General features: G+C 42.4%; 1 protein-coding gene across 1 annotated transcript in view; it reads left to right on the top strand.

Annotated features, from left to right (window-relative positions):
- LOC137412108 (ubiquitin carboxyl-terminal hydrolase 47-like) overlaps positions 1–17,811 on the top strand; it is a 54,814-nt gene that overhangs the window by 25,270 nt on the left and 11,733 nt on the right. The window contains exons 4-7 of the mRNA XM_078779532.1: positions 7,937–8,027; positions 11,359–11,483; positions 16,587–16,669; positions 16,788–16,937. Coding sequence (XP_078635658.1) covers positions 7,937–8,027; positions 11,359–11,483; positions 16,587–16,669; positions 16,788–16,937 — 449 coding nt within the window. The remainder of the gene's footprint in view (positions 1–7,936; positions 8,028–11,358; positions 11,484–16,586; positions 16,670–16,787; positions 16,938–17,811) is intronic.

Raw genomic sequence — 17,811 nt, forward strand, 5'->3', positions numbered from 1 at the left:
ATTGGTTATGCAGAACGGTTAGATTACACGGCAAGAGGTAAAGCACAGCAAGATGGGCACTTAGACACGGTCTTATCTTATCCCCGACAGACAACAGACAAACGGGACAAGACTGACTTACACAGGGATTGACGGCAAGGAAGGGCAGGCATTCGATGGCTCAAGGTGCACCTTGGCTCAGGGGCAGAATCGACCCGGTCCGGTCCCGAGATGCCGGGAGGTATTTCTCAGCGCTAGGAGGTGGCGTCCTTTCTTCTTCGTAGCTGAGGCGCATCTGACGTCACCTCCGTCTTCCTGCGCATGTCCCGCGGGGAGTGACACGCCCTCGGCTCGTTAGCTCCGCCCCAGATGGAATCGGTCCGCCGCTTCTTATTGGGTGCGGGGGGTTACCGGGCTCCGCCCTTGACGAGGAGCTGACAGTGAGCCCCTGCGTGGTAACCCCGTCGGAGCACATGGTCAATGGCGGCTAACCAAGCCGGAGTGAGGACGCGCACTCCCCGCGCCGCCGCCGCTGTTGTTGTAGTTGTTGTTGTGGTTGTATGAGGAAGAGATGCGGGGAGGTATTGGGAGGTCCTAAACTTACTAATGGTGCCATACAATCACATTCTGGTGCAACGAAGAGTCAGAATTAATGGAAACGAGTCCTTAACTGACATAGACTAAGAATAACTAGCAAGATGTCCTATAGTTGTCTACGTGAGATGCGGTGGACCTGGGCACGACATTTAATGGGGGAAAAAGGGGAAGGTCGGGGCTACAGAGTGTTGTTTACAGACAATGGGACTAGGGAATGGGGGATTGGGGATAGTTGGGGAGTATTGGGGAAATAGGGGAATATTTACAAGCGGATATGGATGGAGGCCAAATCCCATATCCGCAACAATATATATATATATATATATATATATATATATATATGTCGAGATCGAAGACCTCAAGGGAAGGAAGAAGAAGAAGAATCAGAGGAAGAAGAACAACAATGTTTAATAAAATCGATTATATACACACGTGTGGAGCGAGGCTCAAGAATGCGCCGCCTACACGCAGCGGGCAATTCCTCAAGACACTCGCTGAAAAATAAGTGGAAAGGCATTTCATTTATAGCAAAATATTAGACAAGAATCTGCGCTAAAAACATAGCAATACAAGGCCATAAGGACAACATCTCCCATTGTCCCGTCCTACAGAAGGTCAAATTTAGACAACAAGATGTAAGCATAATGATAGGCTACGCTTTTTTTGGCTATCTATCTAAACATATCAGACCCGAGCGCAGGCCGAAGTAAATATTCTTATACACTAGGCTAAATGGTAGATGAAGATTGGATACGTCCTTGGTTTAGGAGACATACTAAACACTACGAAGATATATAATTAATTATTCCCTTTGTGAAGGAGGCGTTTGGATGACATCTTTTTTCCTGTACGTGGGTCGAGAGCATTTTATCTACTGTTTGGCACATTCATTCAAGGACTAATTTACTAGGCTAAGGATCCACCCTGCACGTCGAGCCTCGAAACCACATTTTGTCCACTCACCTCTGCCTGCAGTTGAGTTTAAATCAGTTTTCAGAAGTACGATATATAATTTCAAATGTTATGATCAATTGAGTCATGGGGCTAAAACCCTAATGGCTGACAGTTCCTTCCTTTGTCTTTACAAGACACCTCCTTGGAAAGACACCAAATTCATCAATTAGTTACATGCCAGGCACGACATAGCGTCACGTATACTCAAAGAGAGAGATACCGGCCCTAACTGGTCGTCTAACATTCAACGCATAAATTGTTAGCCATAATTCGCGACGACGGCGCCTGGTTTAAGAGATTGCTGCCGCCCGCCAGATTCCGAATCCACCCTCGCTGCAGCGTAGGTGCGACCCGGTTGCCAGCCAGATTAAGGGGCCCTCTTTATGCAAGTGAGGTCCTCGCGAATTAGGGCAAACAATCGACGTTAAATGCCATCAAGCCTTGTACATGTGATTTGCTGGGTGGTGTAAATGGTGGTGAGGGTGGTTCTTCCGGATATCCCAGATACATGTTTTGCCATCCGCTCCTTACTGCTGGTATAATAGCAATGATTTTTAAAAGAACCTACACTTTCTAAATCACAGGTTAAATCATCCCAACTAAAATCATAATCATTATCAGAATCCCAAGCATCAAATAGGTTCATCGTTTTCCCCACATACTCCTTCCTTTTCTGCCGATTCGTTCCATTACTAATGCGAAACTATCTATTAGCCAATCATTCATAATACATAAGAGGCGTTAGCCAGTCCACGCAAGAGAATTTCAACACAAATATTACAGTCATCACAAACATCGATGCAGGCATTAGCCAGTAGCCCGTTCCCACATGGGATTTTCACAGTCATCACAAAAATCAATACAAAATTCTGAAGCGCTGGTCACATCTGCCTTGTTGAAGGACCCATTCAGATCGACGGCCTCTGTGGTCAAGATCATGGTTTTCCAACGGCGATTTCTTCATCGTCCATCCTGAAAAATACTTTCTTACACACACCATGATCAATTCCTAGCCCCCCCCGTCCCACTAATTGGCATTTAGTTACCTTATCTCTCAGATGGTTGGCTTATTCATAGCCGCATTTCCTGTGTCGTGTCTGGAAATTCAAATGCCATATTTACTTTCACTAATTTCCGAAAATACCTTCCTTTTAATCATCTTCCCTACATTTAATAATACATGATTTACCAAATTTACCTTGGGAAAAATGGATCCCAGATAACAAGTCCCTCCCCACTGTTCGGGTAGGTATGGATATGCTTTATTTCCGCAAATAAACATTACTCCATGGGGTGGGATAAGGGCCGAGGCCATGCATTTACTGATCTCAACGCGGGTGGCGCTTGGTGTTCCCCAAGATATGGTTAGCTTGGTTACGTTATGCTGGGCCTGGTCATCTATGGTTATTACAAGGGGGCCTCCCTTTTTCTCTCCATCTGGTGTCGGATGGCAGGGTATGGGTACATTCCGAGGTTCCCATCTGAACGTGTCCCTTTCCTATAAGACACACCCGTCCCTTTTGCTCTGTCACCCAGACTGGATCAGGTGGTTTGTCTAACAAAGCCTGCTTAATGGGTGGGGTATATCGAAACTCCCGGGAACACACTGCCTGCGATTTTGGGCCTATCAGTTCCAAGGTTGTGGTCAGACATGGGGTACGCAAGGGTCCTGAGCACATATCTCGTAGGGACAGGGGTAGCACTACCATTTCTATCCCTGTCGTACTGGTGTGGGGAAAATGCATGCACACCCAACACCGTGATCGGTTCTGTACTTTCGCCATTGCACGGGTCACAGTCCAATACGTATTTTCCTTTGGCTTTTTCTTGCTTTCGATCCGTGGGTGCGGAATTAATATGTGTGAAATGCATGGTGGCCTATAATCGTAGGGGGAGCTCTGTGACGTCATGAATTCACATTGTAGTAATCGCTTGCTTCAAACGACTGAGGGCAGCAAAACCTGTCTAAACCTACTGCCATTTAACGACGCTTCCCAGATGACGGCTCCCATACACCATTCTGGCACAAAATTGTTGCATCCCACAGATGCCACGATTATTTGAACAAACTCATTTTCCTAATCCACCCTTTCAATTTTCATTTCAATTTAAAGTCAATCCAATGTCCTCTTTTAGCATCCCATGCACCTGTTGCAGACACCTGTTTTAGCCTGAAGCGGTATATTAAACTAAATGTGATTGCCACCCCTAACAGGCGGTGGTGCAGCATCCTCGATCTGTGGTGGTGCGTTTGAGGTGTCTGTGTTTGTGGGTATGGCCAACTTACAATGTGTGGCATGTACCCAGGACGACTTGCCCTCACAAAACACCGCTGTTGGTGTGATCAGAAGAACTTGGTATGGCCCCGTCTTACGGGTGAAATGCTTCACCAGCACGTAATCTCCTTCACCTTCACCTTCACCAGCACCTATGCAAAACTTTAAAAACATGTCTGTCATCCATGATAGGTAATTCAAGTCAAGAATGGTAATTCAAGTGCTGCCATATCCACTGTTGGCTGATGCCGTTGACATATAGCGCACGAGCGACAGACCATGGTAACCACAGTCGAAAGGCCTGGTGCTGCCCAGGTGGAAGTGACCTGCCTCATCACCTCACCCCCCTATGGCACACATGGCCATTTGGATGCGCCATGCGTGCCAACCATGGCAATAAAGCTCGCGGTGCCACGGGTTTGTCATTAATCGTCCACATTTGTCCTTCTGCGGGGCGTTGAGCTCCCAATTTAATCCAATTTTTGCTGTTCTACGTTTGAGGCCGCGGCTTGTAATTGTATTACATCGAACTCTGTAGGTGCGGATGTCGGAACGTCTGTCTTGAGGTGCCAAATTAATTATGAACCCTTCATTGTTGTCCAACACATGGACCGTTCGGTGTTCAACATTGTATCGACGCCTTACTGGCGTTTTCCGCAGTCGGTCCATCATCCATGTACGACAGTACCCTGCCATTCCCAAAAATCGCAACGAACACACTAACTCTTCACTGTTATCCTTCACTTCACTTCAAAATTTCACTGTTATCCTATCAATACCTGGACAATTTTTTCCTTTCCTTCCTAGATACGCGAATTTCACATCAGTATAAACCCACTGGAAAAATTATCTGAAAAATAACTAGCCTCCCAAAAGCATTTCCCTGCAAGAGCGGGGTTAGCCTTGCGGTCCACATGACAATCTTTTTTAATTGGTGTGATTCCCATATACCCACTCCTGGTGGAGTTCTGTTCACCTGGTCTGCAGAGCCGTGATCCAATCTTCACCAGCCCCCAATCACCTTCTTATCACAAAACAACAGTCCATAACTAACCACTTTTCTTTATTTCCTGTCTTCTCCATCAACTTTTATAATCTTTTCCCCTCCCTTTCTTAGCAAACCTTGCAAAGTCACTTGTCATTGACAAATGATCCATTTAATTCGACTTTCCTATATCATCTTCGCACTTTCCATGACCTTCTTCACACTTACTTTAAACCTTTTCTTCAGACACAACCCACATGAGTTATGAAAACAATTTCCCCTTCCAGGCACGTGTCTAGCCACTCACAAAGTGTCCATAAGACAACGTCATCATATTCCACAGAACTCCACCACTCTATTAAATCCTAAGCATACCCAATGGGCAATCCACGAAAAAATCAAAGCATTTTCAGTCCCCCTTTTCCCATATACTAGTCAATGTAAGTCAGCCAAACATAAACAAAGAGGTTCCAGCGAGTTGTGACCTCCATAACTCTAAACAACTCCGCTGGCACCTTTTAAAACAAACTTTCCCAGTCACTTACTAAAATAAAGTGCAGCTCTTGTCCGTAGATATACGTTAACCAAGGTTACATGAGACTTGACAACAATAGAATTTGGCTACCTACAGAAAAAGTACCTGCACAACACATTTACAAACCAATTCGTCCCCTCGTATTAGGGAACGTCACAAATGTTCCACCACAATTTACAGCAGGTGACCACCCACCTGCCTTCTGTCGAAGTCCAGTTCAATTTCCATTCACAGACAGACAGACAGACGAACCCCCAACGTACTAACAGGATGGTCTCACAGAGGCCATTCCATTCAAATCTGTAGGCTGCCACGATTCTTCCCGCCAGGACACACTATCATAGTCACCATAGTCACACGACACGTCAGCAGACACAGTGAATGACATTCAACACCATAACAAACGCCGCAGAAACTGCTCCTCCTTGATCCATATCTGCAGACGCAGTCAGACACACCCAGTTGGACAGACAGACTGGCTCCACATTACAACTGCAAACATCCGAAATGACAACAGCTAACACCAAATATTTATTGTCCCCCTTTCAGGGAAGTCAAATCAACCACCATTAAAGCACAAAACCGAAAACGACCATATTGGTATACCATATATATATACCATATATATATACCATATAAAACGACCATATATATATATATATATATATATATATATATATATATATATATATATATATATATATATATATATATATATACACACACACACACACACACACTACCGGTCAAAAGTTTTAGAACACCTCGATTTTTCCAGTTTTTATTGAAATTTAAGCAATTAAAGTCCAGTGAATAACCTGAAATGGCACAAACGTAAGCAGTGAACTGCTCGAGGTTAAAAAAAAGTTTAGGTTAGCAAAAACGGGAAAATAATGTAAATTGCCCAGTTATATTGTAAAAAAAAAAAGGCCTTCTTCAGGGAACAAGTAATGGGTTAATAACTTACAGCTGTTCTGCAGCAATGTAAGTAAATTAAGCCCTGAAAGTTGATGCAAACAATTTCTACAGGTGTCCCAACCTCTGCTGATTACTTGATTACAAACCCCCTGTCTGTATAAAGCAGTATTGGAACAGACTGTTATTACACCCTCTGAAGCATTAGTTGGACAATATTGCACTGCAGGAAGTAGTATATTGGAAACTGGAGGAAACTCTGACAGAAAGAGGTCTGGCAGACCCAAAGCCACAACAGAATCAGAAGACAAGTTTCTGAGAGTCAACAGTTTGTGTGATAGGCGGCGCACAGGGCAACAGCTTGAAGCACAGTTTAACACTGGTCGAAGTAAGCAAGTCTCAGTTTCAACTGTGAAGATAAGACTTCGAGCTGCAGGTTTGACAGGTCGAGTGGCAGTAAGAAAGCCATTGCTAAGATGGCAAAATAAGAAAAAGAGGCTTGTCTGGGCCATGAAGCACCGCCAGTGGACTACTGAAGACTGGAAGAAGGTCTTATGGACCGATGAATCAAAATTTGAAATCTTTTGTTCATCGTGCAGGGTTTTTGTACACCATCGAGTCTACGAAAGGATGGTTCCTCAGTGTGTGACACCAACTGTCAAACATGGAGGAGGAAGCGTGATGGTCTGGGGCTCTTTTGCTGGTTCTAGAGTCGGCGACTTGCACAGATTGACTTGCACCCTGAATCAAAAGGTCTGCCACAGCATTTTGCAGTGCCATGCAATACCCTCTGGTATACACCTAGTTGGTCACGGGTTCATCCGACAGCAAGATAATGACCCTAAACTCACCTCCAGGCTATGTCAAAACTACCTTCGAGGAAAAGAACAAGACGGTAGGCTTCAAATCATGGAATGGCCAGCACAGTCTCCAGACTTAAACCCCATCGAGCTGGTTTGGGGTGACCCGGTCAGAAGGGTGAAAGCAAAGCAACCTGCAAGTGCAACACATTTGTGGGAACTTCTGCAACAGTGGTGGGAAGAACTTCCCGAACAATATTTGATTTCCATTGTAGAAAGAATGCCACGAGTGTGTTCGGCGGTTATATCTGCAAAACGTGGCTACTTTGCTGAGTCAAAAATTTAAATTAAATTTTGTTAAACAAAATGATTCTATGATTTCTTTTTTTTATCTCCAATTGTTTATTTGTTCTATGGTTAATTTCAGAGTACATTGAGACATTAAACTGCGTAAATTTCAATAAAAACTGGAAAGATTGAGGTGTTCTCAAACTTTTGACCGGTAGTGTGTGTATATATATATATATATATATATATATGTAGTACATTTCATTGTGTTCTTATCACAGATTGTGAAAATAAACGTTGTTTACGATCAGCGGTGTTCATTGTATTCCGGCAGGGCAATATGAAAAGATGTTTGGGAATTACAACACACTTCCCTTTTGCATTGATTTAATGATCAGAAATAATTCCGGTGGGCACAACTTATCTGATTTGAAGATCTTTATTTATTGAGTAGGGAGGGAAGCACTCATTTCCCATTTTCAATTTATATGTTTTATTTATATAATCTTTTTTTTGTGTGTGCAGTACATACCAATTTAATTAAATCAAGCAGTACCCTACTTTTTTAGGAGAGAAGAGAAACATTGTAATGATGTTCTTTCTTCAGAATCTGAGGATCATGCGAGTGGTGACACTTGTTCGGATGCGGTGTTGCACAGCCTTTTCATGGTCCCAGAATTCCAAGAGAAAGTAAGCAGGTAGGATGATGTAAAGCTTTTCATGATTTTAGTTTGGGAAGGTCTATAGTTCATACTCCACTCAATACATATAATGTGTGCCTCATCGAGGATGTGGGATGCCGTACATAGAGTTCACGTAATTATTTAAGTTAGATTTTCATCACAAATTTGGCTGTGTATGGAAATAGCATGGCAACAAACTCCAAACTAAAATGAAAAACCTATCCAGCCATTGTCCTCACAACCTTACTGTATGATAGAACATCCTGGGCCTGCTCATCCTTCACTACTCCATAAACTAATACTTGAAGATGGACACCATGTAAAAGTCCTTGAGTACTTTCAACAGAAGCACCTCACCTCCATCATGGGAATCCTGTGGCAGGACAAAGTTACTAACAGTTAATTATTGCAATGATGACCACCACATCTGAAGAAGATCTTTAATGGGGAGGTGAACAGAGATAGATGACATCAGGGTGTTCAGTACAAGTGATGCAAGGGCAGTAACCTAAAGAAGAGTCTGACCAACTGTGACACCGACTGAAGAACTTGTCTTGCTGGTGAAGGCTAGCATCGCTGGACAGGTAGATCAATGGATGAAATCAACAGGAGATTGATTGAGTTACGCTAACCTCCATGGGAAGCAAGTTGAAGCTCATGTTTCAGGCAGTAACCCTTCGTTGGATAAAAAAGAAACAATTTCCTTTCTGTCATTTGCCCCTTTTTTGGTTCTGAGGAAGGGTCGATGCCAGAAATGTCAGCGATTTGATTCACATGGAGGTTAGCACTCCTCAATCGACGGTCTGTTGGTTTCATCCAATTGTTCAACTGTGCAATAAATCACCATTCTTGGGAGCAAACTGCAGCTCACAGACCTGGAATTAGGTAAGCTGTGAGTACTGGAGCCAGGTGCTTTGAGGGACAACTGTGCCAGGATTGTGGGAAGAAAATACCATGGGTAAGAACATAACTGGTGTTCCAAATGCTACTCCCGAACACCCGATGCAAACAACTTCAGCTGAAACATCTGTGGGAACCCCCTAGCACTCCCATATTGGTCTGTTCAGCCATGATGAGACTTAAAGACGACAAAACAATCTGTATAGCACATGCGACATACTCGAAGATGAGCAAACAACTATTTGTGACATTTTATAATGTGCACAATATTTTTTTGTATACAAGAGTTAGAAGGCTCATGGAAGAGCTAGATCACACAAACGAAGAGAGCAGAACATGACACTCAGGTGTTTCTTGTTGCATTAATTGTTCACACATAAAACAGCTGTGAATGTATAGTCTTGGTTTTAGCCTTTGCTTTTGCCTTGGGAGTTTGCCTTTGGAGTCAGGAGAGATAAACCAACATGAAAACCAGAGAACTGTCCATGAAAGAAAAGCAAGCAATTTGGAAGCTGAAAGAAGAGAATAATTCATTTATAACCATAGCACAACAATTGGGCATAGCAAATACAACAATTTGGAATATCTTGAAAAAGAAAGAAACCACTAGTGTACTTGGCAATCGACAATAGCCAGGTCGGCCAAAGAAAACAACTGCAGTTGATGACAGAAAGATCATCCAGAGCTGTGAAGAAAACCATAAAACAACTGTCAGTGACATCACCAACAACCTCCAGAGTAGAGTACAGGGGTGGAAGTATCACAATCTACCATTTGCCGAGAACTTTTACACCAGAATTACAAAGGCTGCACTGCAAGATGCAAATCTCTCATCAGCACCAAAAATAGAAAGGCCAGATTAAAATTTGCCAAGATGTACAGAGGTTATCCAGTAGAGTTCTGGAACAAAATTTTATGGACAAATGAGTCCAAGACAATCCTTTACCAAAGTGATGGAAATACAAAAGTATGGAGAAAGGAAGGGAACTGCATGTGACCCAAAGCCTACTACCTCCTTTGTGTAGCATGGTGGAGGAGATGTCATTGCTTGGGCTTGCGTGGCTGCTGCTGGAACTGGCTCACTCATCTTTATTGATGATGTAACTAATGATGGCAGCAGCAGAATGAATTCGGAAGTGCACAGAAACATTTTGTCTGCCTATGTTCAAGAAAATACCTCCAAACTCATTGGGCAGCGCTTCACCATGCAGAAAGACAATAACCAAAACACACGGCCAACACAACCAAGGAGATAATCAGGATGAAAAATGGAAAGTTTTAGACTGGCCAAGTCAATCTCCTGATTTAAATCCAAAAGAGCATGAACATCACTTGCTGAAGAGGATATTAAAGTCAGAAACCCCTCAAAACAATCAAAACTGAAAATAGCTGCAGTAAAGGCTTGGTAAAACATCTCAAAGGAAGATACCAAGAGTTTGGTGATATCGATGGGTCACAGGTTCGATGTAGTTATTACGTGCAAGGGATATGCAACCAAATACTATTATACTACTTTCATTTACCTCAGTAAATCTGTTTCAATACTTATGCTTATTTAAAATGGGGGGACTGAACATAAAAAGTGCTATTATTCTACAATGGTAAAACATATATACATACAAATATCAATAAATATAAGATGACCTTCTGTACTCTTTCCTCATATTCATATTTTGATCTCAAATCCAAATTTCTTGAGTATATAGCAATAATAACAAATTTGACTTCACTGTTCCAATACTTATGGAGGGCACTGTATATGGCTTCTGCTTCACTTCTGCATTCAATATCGCATTCGCAACAACTCATCTGGTTTTGATTCCGCATGGGATTTGACTTAGCAAACTGCTGGTCTGATGTGCGAGCAAGGGGCATTGACCATGCTTTCCTTCAGATGGCGCAGAAAAGCTGATTCAGATTCTCCCATCTGCATTTAAGTGATTGATATTAAATATTCTGCAGTACCGCTTGAAATGATTCGGCCATTGTCTGCTGGTACCCCATTCAAAAAATTATTGGCCATTATTAAGAATACATTAGCATGACCTGGAGAAGGAAGTAGAAGACGGGGAAGACCGAGAAAGACTTGGCTAAAGATGGTGGAAGAAGAAATGCGGGCAAGGGGGTTAACAAGGAGAGATGCAGAAAATAGGGCAAAATGGAGAAGATTGTCATGGGGACCGCAAGGCTAACCCCCGCTCTAACAGGGAAAATGGCCTTTAAAATGCATGTTGTTGTTGTTGACCTGGAGAAGATGTAAATGATGGGGTGTAGATGTGGTACATATCATATGGGCTTCTGCACCAAAGTCTCTTTGTATTTGTTTTAATAATTTTTACATTTACATGTAATGTTTTAATAAAATTACAAGATAGAATATTGTCCTTCCTAGTTGTGCATTATCCTAGAACTTAAACTTTGTGTAAATTCCTTTTTTTCCCCGCAGTCTTTGGGTGCAACAGAACATGCCAGAGCATTCAATGTTACAGAAAACCCCGGGGGAACATCTGCATGACCTTCTCCTTTGGCTCAAGACTCAGAAAGATGAGGACACAACACATGGCAAGGCTGGTATGAAGAACACACAAACATATTAGAAACTAGAACAGCACTCGGTAGCGCGCATACCTCCGCCAGGCTGAACAGCTTATGGTTTCTATCCCACTGATAGGCCGAATCGGGATTCGGACCTGAACGAAAATATAATCAGTAGTTCTTGTCACATAACCAACTCATCCACCAAGTTTAGTCATAACTCGTCCACAACTTTTTTGTCCCCCGTCACACCGCGGAGCGAAAGGGGGACTATGGTTTTCCCGTGCGTCCGTGCGGGCGTGCGTGCGAACGTGTGTGTGTGCGTAAGCGAAGGACCGAATTCTAATTTGGTGTGTGGGTGCAACCCACGTCAAAATCCAAGATGGCCGCCGCCATGTACGTCTGACGCCATGTATGTCTGAACCTTGTGAGCGGAATATCTTGAAAAATAAGCGAAGTACCAACTTCTAATCTGGTGTGTGGGTGTACCTCGGCATAAGGAAGAACGCTATTGAAAATTGGGTCGCCACGTCAAAATCCAAGATAGCCGCCGCCATGTATGTCTGAAACTTGAGCGGAATATCTTGAAAAATAAGCGAAGTAGCAACTTCTAATCTGGTGTGTGGGTGTATCTACGCATAAGGAAGAACACTATTGAAAATTGGGTCACCACGTCAAAATCCAAGATGGCCGCCACCATATACAGTATATGTCTGAACCTTGTGAGCGAAATATCATGAAAAATAAGCGAAGTACCAACCTCTAATCTGGTGTGTGGGTGTATCTAGGCATAAGGAAGAACGCTATTGAAAATTGGGTCGCCACGTCAAAATCCAAGATGGCCGCCTTGCGTCTTTCACTTTGTCAACTCACATCACTTTACCGACGGGGGACCTAGGCGTAACGCTTGTTAACTTTGTTGTCTATCGCTTTTCACCCGATCTCTCAATGGCGAAGAAACACTTCAATAATTAAATAATTCTCACAGCCGAATCCATATTCAGATCTTCACCAAAATCGAATTGATTTTGCTTCTGGTTGTCACACACCCAATCTATCCACGAAGTTTCGTCTGAATCCGTCAACAACTTTTTGAGATATCCTACTATATATCGTTTTTGGCCCTATCTCCCAATGGTGAAGAATCAATTAAAATTTCTAGTAGCCGGATCCGAATCCTGATCTTCACCAAAATCTAATAATTTCATCCTCGTCACATACACTACCTCTCCGCAAAATTTCGTGCAAATCCGTCCAGACAACTTTTTGCGATATCTTGTTCACAGACAGACAGACAGACAGACAAATGAAAAATCACTCATAAAGTGACACTTTGCAAAATAGATAAAAGTAGTCTGGCACTCAGTGGAGCATCCTTTTGACCTCAAAAATAATTAGTGGTTGAAATCAGTGACCTGACATGCAAATCATCTTCAAAGTTTAAGTTAATCGCATGAAAATTGACAATATTAGAAATTCCGCCTATGTTGACCTTTTGGCCAATGTTGACCTCAAAAATAGTTGGTGGTTGATTTCAGTAAGCTGATATGAAAATCCTTTTCAAATTTCAAGTCAATCGGATGAAAATTGAGGATTTTAGAAATGTGCAAAAAGTGGTTGACCTTTGGCCTATGTTGACCTTGTGACCTATGTTGACCTCAAAAAATAGTTGACCTCAAAAATAAAAATAGTATGGTACAAATATTATCAAATGGAAGCCCAAATACTGCATTTTGGAGTCATCAGAAGGAACCTGAAGAAGCAAAGAGCAAATATGGAGTCAGCAGGAGGAACCTGGTTAAGATTTGTGTTTCAGCTGCTACTCCTCTACCCTCAAACTCATCCGTATTTTGGAAATACACATGTCTTGCATTCAGGCAGGTAGCTGTGATCACTATTTTTGAATGTTGTGTGTGAAAGCAAATGCATGAACGCTATCCAGCAGAACACTGTTCATGTTATAGATTTCAACTTTATGGAATTAAGTGATTAATATTGCTGTTTGGCTTATCCAAGTTTGGAAAATTAATTTTCTCAACAAAATGTTGAGAGGAGTATGCTAACTGTCCTGGGAAAGGAGTTGAAGTGATGTTTCAGGTGTGAGCCCTTCTTCAAGGCAAGAGAAAGACTACATGGCCAAAAGTATGTGGACACCCGAACGTCACACCCATATGTGCTCGTCGAACATCTCATTCCAAATTAATGGGCATTAATATGGAGTTGGTGCCCCCTTTGCTGCTACAACAGCCTCCACTTTTCTGGGAAGGCTTTCCACTAGTTGTTGGAACATTCATTGCTGTGGGGATTTGCTTCCATTCAGCCACAAGAGATTGCCAAAATCAAGACTCTCTGCTCACCTTCACTCTTTCATTCCTCTTTTCTCCCACCTCTGGAACAAACTCCCAACACTCTCTTCAGTCCCATTCCTCCATCCAGGTCTTTAAAACAGCTGTTCACCACCATCTCTTGTCATCCCCCATCTAAAACCGTGATCTTCTTTGCCCCCGTTAATTCACCCCAGATCCACTTTTTTGAAATACCAACTTCTTTCCTGGAAGTCCTAGCAGTGTCCACTGTCCATTTGTTTTATACCCCTTCCACCCCATCCCCACCCCCTGCCCTTCCCATTCCCCCTCCCCACAAACCCTCTCCCTCTCACAGATCTCCCGATGTCCCTGTTCTCTACTGTTGTACTTGTGTGCTTCCCTCTCTCTCCCCATCTTGTCTCCCGCTCCCTTTATTCTGTGTTTTATGTGTCCGTTTTGTTTTTTTGTCATTAATGTTAGCTCTTACACGAGCCTCGATCTTGTATACAAAAAAAATAAAATAATAATAAAGAGAAATAAAGAGCATTAGTCTGGTCGGGCACTGATATTGCGCGATTAGGCCTGGCTCACAGTCTGTGTTCCAATTCATCCCAAAGGTGTTCTATGGGGTTGAGGTCAGGGGTCTGTGCAGGCCAGTCAAGTTCTTCCACACCGATCTCGACAAACCATTTCTGTATGGAATTCGCTTTGTGCATGGGGGCATTGTCATGATGAAACAGGAAAGGGCCTTCCCCAGACTGTTGCCACAAAGTTGGAAGCACACAATTGTCTAGAATGTCATTGTATGCTGTGGAGTTATGATTTCCATTCACCGGAACTAAGAGGCCTAGCCCGAATCATGAAAAACAGCCCCAGACCATTATTCCTCCGCCATCACCAAACTTTACAGTTGACACTATGCATTCGGGCAGGTCGCGTTCTCCTGGCATCCTCCAAACCCAGATTCATCCGTCGGACTGCCAGATGGTGAAGCGTCCAAAGAACGCGTTTCCACTGCTCCAGAGTCCAATGGCAACGAGCTTTCCACCGCTCCAGCCGACGCTTGGCATTGCGCATGATGATCTTAGACTTGTGTGCGGCTGCTCGGCCATGGAAACCCATTTCATGAAGCTCCCGATGAACAGTTGTGCTGATGTTGCTTCCAGAGGCAGTTTGAAACTCGGTCGTGTGTGTTGCAACCACGTACAGATGATTTTTATGCGCTATGTGCTTCAGCACTCAGCGGTCCCGTTCTGTGAGCTTGTGTGGCCTACCACTTTGCGGCTGAGCTGTTGTTGCTCCCAGACGTTTCCACTTCACAATAACAACACTTACAGTTGACCGGGGCAGCTCTAGCAAGGCAGAACTTTGACGAACTGACTTGTTGGAAAGGTGGCATCCTATGACGGCGGTGCCACATTGAAAGTCACTGAGCTCTTCAGTATGGCCCATTCTACTGCCAATGTTTGTCGATGGAGATTGCATAGCTGTGTGCTTGATTGTGTATACCTGTCAGCAATGGGTGTGGCTGAAACAGCCGAATTCACCAATTAGAATGGGGTGTCCGCATACTTTTGGCCATGGTATGTAGAACTGACGATTGAGAGATGGTAGATGTAGATATTTATGGGAGGTCTTTTCAAGGTTGGTCTTGCTATTTGTTCATCTTAACATGGCTTTACTCTATAAAAAGAGCAAGGTGCCTTGTAAATTTCATGATTTATTTTATTAGCCTGTCCGCTGCAAAACGGGGAGGGGGGTGGGGGTGTGTGTGAGGTTTTGCAATCACTTCTGTGTGTCATTGTATCTGGCCAGGCCATAACGTTTTTTTTACAATTTGAGCTTTTGTCATCAAATTCCCACAAAACCTTTATTATGAGAATATGGAGAAGCCAAATGAATAATTGGGTCAAATTGTCAAAGGGCAAAGTCACAGCTTGTACAAATTGGCTTTATTGGCGCATCCGTGATGCATTAGCATGAGAAGGCAGAGTTTTGTTGTCATTCCGTGTTCTATATTTTGTCTGCTTCAATTATGAGATGCTTTCTAATTTACTATTTGAGCTTTTGTCATCAATTTTACAACAAACCTTAATTAAGAGAATTTGGAAAACACTATCTGATAAGTTTTGCAGTTTTCTCGCTGTTGTTTTCGCAACTTTAGTTTGAGTACAAAGTGGACACGGATGGGCTTTTGAAATGCTTTTTAGCCACTGTTGGACTTGTTCCAAAGCGGGAGCTTTTGGATAGGGTCTCGTCTGTCCGTCCGTTCGTGCATCTGCAACCATATCTTGGAGATGGATGGACCGATTTTGTTCATACTTGGTACAAAGACAATACATGATGGTGTACGTATGCACATAATTTTGTTTCGAGATCAGATCCAAGATGGCTGACTGGCGGCCATTTTGTTATTTAAAACTTGGCATAAAGACAATACATGAGAGTGTACATATGCAGCCATATGCAGAGGGTTTTGTTTTGAAATCTGACCAAAGATGGCCAACTGATTGACTTTAGCTCCGTGCAGCAAAATTACTAAAACCATGGGGGCTATGATATTTTGTCTTTTTGGTCTTGGTAGTCTCTATTTTACATTAAAAATCTCGGCTCATGGTAGAGCAAGGTGATAGAGGGAAAAGGCAATCTACGAACAGTGGGGCAACAGGTGGAAACAATAACAACAGACAGAGCGAGAGACAGAGAGAGAGAGAAAGAGAAAGAGAAAAAAAAAAATCACAGTCACCTCATGCAAGAAGATTGGATTTTTAATATTTCAAAGTTCATATTTGATAATTTATCAGGCAGCCTTACACATGTAACTCTTTTTTAGATCATGAACTACAAAGCGCGGATGTATTTTTCAGACGATTTCTGCATATTCTGAGTCGTTGCAAAACAACAAACAAAAGTCAGGTAAGTATGGGAGTATAATTGTAGAAATCATTAAAATGATATTGTATATTTGGCTATTTTATAGCAATTTATTCATTACACTTTTTCCAAAGGAAATGGTAATCATGTTGTTATACAGGTGACCAAAATCAAAGAGCTTTTTGAAATCCATTTTGAGAAGCACTTACAGTGTGACATTTGTTCTGAAGAGCACAATGAAACTGAAAACGTTCTCAGCATTTCTATACCGCTTTACTTGAGATCATCAAACATAACATTTGAAAGTTTGGTAAGTGGAGAAGCACTCTTACCGATGTATGGCGGTTTACTCAGTTAGCCCGTTCATGCACAGTCGGAGACGAGTTTTGTAATCACTTGTGTGTGTGTGTGTGTGTGTGTGTGTGTGTGTGTGTGTGTGTGTGTTTGTGTTTGTGTGTGTGTGTGTGTGTGTCCGTCCGGGCCGTAACTTTTTTTTTACCATTTAACCATACTATTGTCATCAAATTTTCACGAAAACTCTATTATGACAATGCAGAGAAGGCATATTCATAATTTGGTCAAAAGGTCAAAAGGTTAAAGGTCAGCATTACCTAAAATCATCGATTTTCATCCAATTGACCTGAAATTTAAATTTACCAAAAGCTACAAGCCGATTATTTATTTTTTAAGATCAAAAGGTAAAAGGTTAAGGTCACTTAAAATTGCCAATTTCCACCGGATTGACCTGAAATTTGAATAATTTGCATATTAGGTCACTGAATTGGTTCAACAATCAAAAGCTACAAGCCGATTCTTTTTTTTCTCTTAGATCAAAAGGTCAAATGTCAATGTTGTGTAAAATCACCAATTTTCACTTTGCATTTGTTTTTAAACTGTTTTCGTTATTTTGAGCATATGGAAGAAGACGTCTAAATACAAACGGCCGTGGACAGGCTTTGCATTTCCAGATGCTTTTTAGTTTTATATTGTATTACAGTGCCTTTCAATGCATTTTATCATTACCCTGCGCTCACGAAGCGAAAAGCAGGGTTAGGCATTCGGCTGCGTACGTGCGTACTTGTGGCGTGCATAAGTATGTGTCTGCATTTTTAAAATTCATTTTCTCGGCAACCGTTGATCTGATAGACACTAAATTTTACCATAGGAGCGCCTCCGCGTGGAGA

The sequence above is a fragment of the Myxine glutinosa genome, chromosome 1, assembly GCF_964187855.1.
Source record: "Myxine glutinosa chromosome 1, kmMyxGlut1.1, whole genome shotgun sequence".
Classification (NCBI taxonomy): Eukaryota; Metazoa; Chordata; class Myxini; order Myxiniformes; family Myxinidae; genus Myxine; species Myxine glutinosa.